The sequence below is a fragment of the Oncorhynchus mykiss genome, chromosome 5 (genome assembly GCF_057628025.1).
Source record: "Oncorhynchus mykiss isolate SJ-2025 chromosome 5, ASM5762802v1, whole genome shotgun sequence".
Classification (NCBI taxonomy): Eukaryota; Metazoa; Chordata; class Actinopteri; order Salmoniformes; family Salmonidae; genus Oncorhynchus; species Oncorhynchus mykiss.
In genome coordinates, this window is record NC_143026.1 from 29,405,893 (window position 1) to 29,415,647 (window position 9,755).

Below are 9,755 nucleotides of genomic sequence, written 5' to 3' on the forward strand. Positions count from 1 at the left end.
TCTTACTGACTCACTTCTCAACAAATCCTGCGCATGGCGACATCAGAAACTATACCGGACTTCACTGCTCTAGTCAATGCCCATCAGAGACTTCACTACTCACACTGATTGAGTAGTTTAAATGTAAAGTTGAGCTTATTTATGTGCATCTTGAAAAAGCTAAATAAGTAGCATATCTGGACGTGATTTACAGTAGATATATCTTTCGACACATTCATACACATGATGTATAATCCTGTAATATGATACCTTGCTGATTCATCATATCATCCTACTTCATTCTGGCCTATGTGACAGTGTAACATCATGGGTCCAAACTACAGTAGCCTATACTCCTCATCATGAGTCCCATATCTGGATAACAGGCCCTAAACTCCTGCAGCACTGAGCACTAAATTGATAGCTGACAGACAGTTGCGCCTGACCAGCCTGGAAGACAAACAGCAGTTGAGTGTACTATCAGACAGCCAATACAGCTGACAGTCACAGGCCCCTCCACTCACTTCCTGATGATGAAGACATGTGACATGGCCTTCTGCTGAGAGCCAACATGACAATTCATCGACAAAGACCCATGAAGGTGCTATAGAGGTGGGATTGGGACTGCTATTTTATGTTTTCTGCTTGATAAACAAGGAAATCTGTACAAAAGACACAAGGATCAAAGCATTTTAAATAAAAGGTTATAGGTTTTCAGTGATATGTTTGTGGAAAAGGCCATATCATGAGAAGGAAGTACATTTGAAAATAGTCCAGCCTCAAGAACAAATCTATGACCAGAACATCTCGTTAGGGGTATGCTCCTGGCTGTACTACTATGGGTATTTAGGTTCCATAGGGTATTATCAGCTTGTCACAAGCACTTTTTCATTTGAATCAAGGTTATTTATAAGTTGAATATGGTAGCCTACTTGTAGTCTGGAATGACTGCCATTACTACAACACAACAACAGTACTTGAGAACAGCGCGGTCACCAAACCTTTAAAATCAGCTTGAATGAATAGATCAGTTCTATCAATTACACATTACTCAGCTGCGTAGGTCCAGGCCCAGGCCTTCCACTGAGAAAACACATGGAAATGGCAACATGGAAGCACAGGAAGAATACAAAATGGCAGGAATGGTCTCTTCTCGTTCTGTCACGAACACATGGGCCATCTCCTGTTTCCTATAATAACTGGTCACCAACCTCAAAAACAACCAGCCACTCCTCCCCATCTCTTCCTGCCAGCTCCATTTCTATTCAATAACAGAGAATTGCCATAGACCACAACAAAGAAATACACCAAAAGTTGTTCCAAAAAAGGTATTAAATGCATTCGGAAAGTATTCAGACCCCTTGACTTTTTCCACGTTTTGTTATGTTACAGCCTTATTCTAAAATGTATGAAATAGTTTTTCCCCCACCTAATCAATCTACACACAATAGCCCATATTGTCCAAGCAAAAACAGTTAAAAAAATAAAATAATTTAGCAATTTTAAAAAAAGTATCACATTTACATAAGTATTCAGACCTTTCACTCAGTACTTTGTTGAAGCACCTTTGGCAGCGATTGCAGTCCCGAGTCTTCTTGGGTATGACGCTACAAGCTTGGCACACCTGTATTTGGGGAGTTTTTCCCATTCTTCTCTGCAGATCCTCTTTGCTGTGTTCATCTTTCCCTCAAAACGGACAAGTCTCCCAGTCCCTGCCTCTGAATAACATCCCCACAACATGAAGCTGCCACCACCATGTTTTCGCTTTGTCATTATGGGGTATTGTGTGTAGATAGTTTTTTCCCCACCTAATCTATTTCATACATTTTAGAATAAGGCTGTAACATAACAAAACATGGAAAAAGTCAAGGGGTCTGAGTACTTACTGAAAGCACTGTATGTTATTACACATTCTGTCAAATCTATTACCATTGAGAGAATCTAGGCCAATCAAATGATTAAAGCCTTATGCAAATCAACCCTGGTGCAGTGTGACCTATATAACCAACTATCACTCCTTAAAGATAACATCACAAGCAAAGAGTAAAGGCTTAAAGGACAAGCGTGATTATCTAACACACTATCCAAGATAATGAATACAGAATTACAGTAGGGCTAGGTGTAAAGCATGTACATGTAAGGGCCTTATTTTAATCTGTCATAATGATTTGAAAGCAATGCTGAGACTTAACTCCAACACGCTGCAGAATCCCCCCCCCCCCCCCCCCCCCGACAACAAAATACCAGTACAACATTCAGAACTGAACAAGCAACCGTGGTCAATAAATGAGTGGAAGTAAATTTTTTCAGAAACATAAGAACCTAGTAGGCGGCGATACACTGGTTTCAAGATCCACTCTCTTATATTGATGTGTTTGAAAAACTTTACATCCAGCAAGCTCAGTTCCTCTTGAAATGGATTTGAATAGGAAAAAGCACATTCGAAAAACTCATCCCAAATGCTGAAAAGGAAACTCACACAGAACCATAGCCAAGTAATTCCACACAATTCCATAGGCCTACCCTTGATGCTTTTGTAATTGCTGCCCTGCCCTAGCTTTAATACCAGAGGAACCTTGGCCGTGGTAAAATGATGACCGGGAGGAGAAGTATGCATGTACATACAACAAAGGCAAGGGAATTTGGTGAGCCCAAACATAGCATGCCTAATGAATTCTATAGAGTTCAGAGTACAAAAACACTGATTGCTTCTGAGGGGCCTCATTACTGCCTGTGTTCTCTGTCTCCTGGCCAGGGACAAACACAGGGACAGACACACACACACAACCTGCTTAAGTGTGACGGGAGCTGTGGTTGAAAGGGGTAAAGACAGGAGACTGGTAATACCTAGAGACCAAAGGAGTAGGATATGACAGAGACAGTGCTGCACTGTCAAGTATGTAGCCTAGAGCTCAGAAAAATAGCCAATAAACAAACAATGATATCCATTTGGGGAGGGTTACAATTCTATTCATAAATTGAAATGTATAGGAGTGTCTTGATTAATGAATGGAATTGATCCCAACCTTGGTCACAAAAACACATCTCCATGTTGCAAACCATGTTGATGGCTGGTGCTAAAAATCAACAGCTTCTGCCTTCCCTGTTCAATATTACTACTAAATATGCATTACTTCCTGTAGAGCAGGGGTCATCAACTAGATTAAGCCGACGGGATGTTTTTGTCTTGTGCGGATGGTCGGGGGGCCGGAACATAATTATAAATAATTTGTACTCTGCAAATTGACGCAAGAAGACAAATAGATATTGTATTTTGAAACCTTGATTACATTGATACACAATCACATGTCTATTTATGAGTTGAAATACTTAGGATATAGATTTTCTACATTAAAATAATTTTGAGGTGAATTTCAAAAACATTTGTGGGCCAAATCAAATTGAATTTGGCCAGCGGGCCACCAGTTGACAATTCCTGCTGTAGAGTTAGTAGAATTTCATGTTGAATATCCTACATTTAGCAAGAGGCCTGAGTAATATACAGTGCATTCGGAAAGTATTCAGACCCCTTCCCCTTTTTTGTTACCTTACAGCCCCATCAATCTACACACAATACTCCATAATGACAAAGCGAACAGGTTTTTAGAAATGTTTGCTAATTTATAAAAAATAAAAAATAACATAAATATTCAGACCCTTTGCTATGAGACTCGAAATTGAGCTCCGGTGCATCCTGTTTCCATTGATCATGCTTGAGATGTTTCTACCACTTGGAGTCCACCAGTGGTAAATTATTTGGAAAGGCACACAGCTGTCTATATAAGGTCTCACAGTTGACAGTGCATGTCAGAGCAAAAACCAAGAGTTCCGAGACAGGATTGTGTCGAGGCACATATCTGGGGAAGGTTACCAAAAAATGTTGGCAGCATTGAAGGTCCCAAAGAGCACAGTGGCCTCCATCATTCTTAAATGGAAGAAGTTTAGAACCACCTCTTCCTAGAGCTGGCCGCCTGCCCAAACTGAGCAATCGGGGGAGAAGGGCCTTGGTCAGGGATCTGACCAAGAACCCGATGGTCACTCTGACAGAGCTCCAGAGTACCTCTGTGGAGATGGGAGAACGTTCCAGAAGGACAACCATCTCTGCAGCACTCCACCAATCAGGCCTTTATGGTAGAGTGGCCAGACGGAAGCTACTCCTCAGTAAAAGGCACATGACAGCCCACTTGGAGTTTGCCAAAAGGCACCTAAAGACTCTCAGACCATGAGAAACAAAATTCTCTAGTCTGATGAAACTAAGATTGAACTCTTTAGCCTGAATGCCAAGCATCATGTCTGGAGAAAACCTGGCACCATCCTACGGTGAAGCATGGTGGTGGCAGCATCATGCTGTGGGGATGTTTTTCAGCGGAGGGGACTGGAAGAGAGGAAGAGATGAACGGAGCAAAGTACAGAGATGAAAACCTGCCCCAGAGCGCTGAGGACTTCAGACTGGGGCGATTGTTCGCCTTCAAAACAGGAAAACGACCCTAAGCACACAGCCAAGACAATGCAGGTGGGGACAAGTCTCAATGTCCTTGAGTGGCCCAGCCAGAGTCCGACTTGAACCCAATCGGACATCTCTGGAGAGACATGAAAAAAGCTGTGCAGCGACGCTCACCATCCAACCTGACAGAGCTTGAGAGGATCTGCAGAGAAGAATGGGAGAGACTCCCCAAATACAGGTGTGCCAAGCTTGTAGCATCATACCCAAGAAGACTTGAGGCTGTAATCACTTTCAAAGGTGCTTCAACAAATTACTGAGAAAAGGGTCTGAATACTTATGTAAATGTGATTTTTTTTTATTATACATTTGCAAACATTTCTAAAAACCTGTTTTTGCTTTGTCATTGTGGGGTATTGTGTGTAGATTGATGAAGGAAAAAAAAAATCAATTTTAGAATAAAGCTGTTAAGTAACGAAATGTGGAAAAAGTCAAGGGGTCTAAATACTTTCCGAATGCGCTGTACATAGTTTTTTTCCTTTCTTCTTTGGGACAGACAGGGTTGTTTGGAATGAGGCCTTACATTAACCTGTTGGTAAAAGGCCTACACAATGACACCACACAATGACAGATAAAACAGGCCTACTTAGACCAGGGTCCTAGGGTGAACCTGACTAATAGACAGCCCGTTCAGTCCCATAACTTAGACAGGTGGGTGTCTGGTACTAACCAACTCCAGTCAGGTTTTCCAAACCAAATCCTGGGGATCAAGTAACAGGTTGATCAGATCAGTATGCTTCAAGCAAAGACATACCCAATAAAGCGCTGGCAAGGAAATAAATAACGTACATTTGCGGGACAGTGGTCAAAAACACTGCAAAATAAAAGTGCCACACAAACACACTAACAATATAATCTAATGAGAAGGGCTGAAAAGCAGACCTAAATTAGAAGCTTAGCCTAGCCCACTCCATAGACATTAAAACCAGCTGATAGTGATAGCTCCAACATCATCCACTTATTTCTATGGAAAACTCCCAATGGCACATGAAGTATTTTAATTTGAAGTGCGAGTCCTCTGCATCCATTTTGGTGTCACGCGTTACGGTGTTCAGAGTTTGTTATAACCAATTTATTGATGTGATTATGATATAGGTCAAGCCCTATTGGTCATGTACATGCGAGGCATACATGTGTCACGTAAAGAGAGCCAGAGGTTGAGGGAATGTTTTTCCTAAACAGATTATTGATTTCAGTAACATAACTTTTCATTCAGAAATGGGTAAAATGATGTTGCATCTTCAGCAACACGGACAGCATGATAAATACTGATGTTCCGTAGTGGTCGCTGAAGCAGGGAGGAGAGAGAGACAATGGATGCTAGTCACACAGTCACTCGCTGTCTTTTTTTAACACAGCGCCACAAGTCTGAGCCAGGCGGCACAATCAAATCAATTGTGGTCAGACTCCATCTAGTCATTTGTGTCTTAATTATTTAATCAAACAGCTCGCTTAAAGCATCAGACAAGCTCAGTGCATATAGTTGATTTGATTAAAACACAGGATGTGTCTATATATGGAAAAACAAGTTTTAACATTTCAACCAATCGATTGGTCGAAAGAACAGACGTCTCTTGGTCAACCAAGATTCTATTTTGTCAGGGACAGCCCCACTAAGGATCATGGTGAAAGTGGCCGTAACTAGCAAAGGATCATGGTCTATGTAGTTGTTTTCATCTTGCCTGAGAGTCAACCTTAATGTCAATAGCATAAGGGCGCGAGCACATGGTCCTATGTGTAGACAAATGTAGTAGTCAGAATGGATCACTATTTAAATATCTAAATTTGTTGAGAAATTTAAAATAATTAATTGTGGGGATCAAACTTGAATATAATAAACAAAATTAGAGAGCAAAACAGCAGTCTAAAAAATTATTCTGGCAATCGTAATTTACATAGGCTTTCTAGGGCAGACCAGGGCTTTTGGCACCACTAGGTTGCTATACAGTAGCCGACAAGCAGAGCTCATGACTTCACGCTCCAGACCAGACACTGGGGCTAGGCCCACTCATATACATAGTTGCATAAAAACATTGTTTAATTATACTAAATTACAAAGCACAAATGGAAAATGAAAACAAGGAGGGCTACATTATCACTGTAAAAAAAGGCTTCTTTAGATTAGTGTTCAAACAGCATGTGAAGTACCACGAGTTGGACATTGTGTCTCACCTTCTTGCCAGTGGAGCCTGTCTTGATGAGGCAGGAGCGTCCCAGGGACTGGTAACCACCAATGACCTCGATCTCCTCCACAGCAGGGTAGCGCTTCTTCAGCAGGGAACCCAGCTGGGCGTAGGGGGCCTGGGATGGCGTGGGGGGGGTCTGGGCCCCTCCGGAGGGCTCCTGGGGCTCTGGAGAGCCAGGCTGAGGCTCTGACTTACGTTTAGGCACCACAGTGAAGGTATTCCCCTTCCGCCCATGCACCACTGGAGTTGGACTGGGGAAGACAGGCTTCGAAGGGTCCACATCTATGTCATCTATGTTGGTGACAGGTAGCTGGTCAGCTGGGGCATCCTCTGGAGGTGGCGACTGGACAGAGGGAACCGAGGAGGGTGCTGGGGATGGAGAGGAGGGGGGCTGGGTGGCGGTGGGGAGAGGTGGGTCTGGTTTGGTTGGCCTGGCTGCCCTCACCTCCTCTTTCCTCTTGGAGGCTGCTGGGGTGGGTGGAGGGGTAATGGGAATTGGCACTCCTGGAGTGGGCATCTCTGCCAATCTCTGGGAGGGAGGAAACTTGATGGGGCTGGAGGGGGCCGTGCTTTCCGGGGAAGAGACTGCTCTGTGGCGTTTGGGGAAGACGGTGAAGGAGTTGCGGGACTGGAGGCGCAGGTTGGCAAGGGCACGAGCCTGGATGTCCCCGGAAGGCAGCAGGGAGAGGTCAGGGCGGGGCGAGGGGCGGATCTTGAACCCTGGAGAGGGGGGAGACATCAGGGGTGTGGTGGGGCTGGCAGGGGACTCGGCACGAGCACAGCAGGTTTCCGGAGAGCATGGCACCTTGGATTTGGGGGGCACTTCTGTGCTCTCCCAATCGCTCTCTCGGAAAGGCTTGGTCTGGGGCCCATCTGCCTTCTCTCTGGGGTTGACAACCACACTGTGTCCCCCACTCACCTCAAAACGCTGGCGGTAGGAAGATACTGATTGAGGGGGTCCAGCAGAGTGCAGGATGCTGTCAGGCTCATAAAGAGGGGGCTGTAGATTTGGTTTGGAAGACTGGGAGCTGGGGAAGACTGAGGAAGATGACTGTGTGTTGCCTAGGGTGCGGACTGGTGAGCTAGGCTGGGCGTGTGATTTGTATTTTGGCACCAGATCTGGTTGTGGCTTGGGTCGTTGTCTTGGCCTGCTTGAACTGATCTCCAAGTCCAGTAGGTTATCTGTGCTGCGAGACTTGGGTTGCAGTTTTCCGTAGTTGCTGTCAAATTTCTGCAGCATGCGGCTCACCCTGCCCTGACCCTCTCCTGTCTCGAATGCGCCCTCGTGACAAGGATGACTTAGCGTGCTCAAGTTCTCCTCGCTCCTGCTTAGTGTGGTGTCATAAATAACCACCTCCTTTGCCCGTATCTCGGTCACCCCACCAGCTCTCCTGTCCAAGAGGTCATTGAGGGAGCTGTAACTGCTTAGCCCATTCTGCTGCAGATAAGACCCGCTTTTTATTCCACTGGCCCCCGGAAAGTAATCCGGATCGGATTCTATGATAATGATATTCTCAGCGCGTATAGTCCGAATTCCAGGTACACTGCCATACAATTCCAGTATGTGCTGGACGGGACGAATGGCACACTCCCTGTCCTGCCGTTTCTTTCGCTCCTTCTCCAGTTTGATGAAGGGGTTCTCCTGCAATGGGCCTAGACTGTCCTGCAGAACCAGGCTTTCCTGTTCCTCGCCATCGTTTACCGTTTTCTCCGAGTCATACGGGTCGGTGGCAGTCAAGGGGTCTTTGTTTGTTTTCACCGGCGAGAGCTCTGGGGAGGTGGGGGAACTGCCACGCTTGCCTGCAAAGTGCTGGCTCGCTGGAATGATGGTGTAGTTCCGAACTGAATCAGCGTTGCTTTCATTGTCTTTTTTGGGGGCGCTGCTGTTTCCCGTTACTTCGCCATTAACCCGCGATGAGCTCGCGCTAGGGCAAGGCTCAGCCGCTCCTGCTCCAGACCCGCCACCCTTTGCTTTCCTCCGCTCCAGAATCTCTCGTTTCCAGGCCGGCATCGTCGGGCTCTCCTGCCCAGCCTCCTGGCGGAGAACACGGACTTCTCCTCCACCAGACATTGTGGGGAGAAATGTAATGTATCCGGGAGATGGTGTTCCCCGACTGGGAAAGAAAGCTGTATGTCGCTGTACCTGCAGCGCCGAAAATCGCATACACACTTACATCCCCACGGTCTCTTTCGGTCTTTCTGCGTTCCTTTTCCTCTGTCTGTGACTCCTGCCCCGCCCTCCGCACCTGTAAATCTACGTCATTATTCAGTTTTAAGAACAGCGCCCCAAGAAGCAACCTCATTTGGTGATATCGATTTGGATACACCCCATTTTCACAGAGTACCACCCATCAAAGGAAATCCCTCCTCTTTCTATTGTTGAGTAAAGAGGAACTGTCAGTCAAGGAAATTCAGTTCAGCCCCACTTTTACGGTTTAACCCTTTCAGTGAATAAATATAAATATTTTATCATAAAAGCACGTATCGACTCCTCAATTGTTCTTAAAACATTTTTTAAAAAATACATTTAATTTCTATTTAATTACTGACCTAAACATGAAAGGTACCATTAAATGGTTTTAATAGATTAAAGTATTTAAAGATGTGTGTGGAGCAGAGCAAATTATCGACCATCAGTGTCCAAGACCAATACATTTAAAGTCCCTGCTGTTGCCTTGCACTCTAAATAAAAGGGTGCTGGATATAAGATAATTAATTTGGTCAAGCTATGCCTACTACTATTCTACTAGTTTTTTAGGGAAAACTTTAGATGAAATCCTGTGGATTGGATCATATTCGATTCTCTCACCTTAATCCATGTAATAATAGGAAAACAAGAGATTGGTGCTTGATAGGCCTAAAATGGTCAAACAGCTCAACATGTATTTTATTTTCCAAAATGAAGCTTATGCAGCCTTGCCCATGATATTAGCGATTATGACTTTTCCTTCCATGAAAGTTCATACAGGAGTGAGTTCCTTTTATTACTTGAACGGCCTTGCCAATGTTGGTTTAGGCATAGGAAATTGAGTGGGTCACACGCCCATCTTCAATGTAAATAGCGACACCTTGTGCCCACATTTCGTCGT

The 9,755-nt window shown here is 44.7% G+C and overlaps 1 protein-coding gene across 1 annotated transcript in view; it reads right to left on the bottom strand.

The window, feature by feature from the left end:
* The window catches only part of LOC110523565 (taperin), a 32,193-nt gene extending 23,202 nt beyond the window's left edge, over positions 1 to 8,991 (bottom strand). The window contains exon 1 of the mRNA XM_021602366.3: positions 6,653 to 8,991. Within this exon, the coding sequence (XP_021458041.2) occupies positions 6,653 to 8,830 (2,178 nt within the window). The 5' untranslated portion in view covers positions 8,831 to 8,991. The remainder of the gene's footprint in view (positions 1 to 6,652) is intronic.
* Between the last annotated feature and the right edge of the window lie 764 nt (positions 8,992 to 9,755).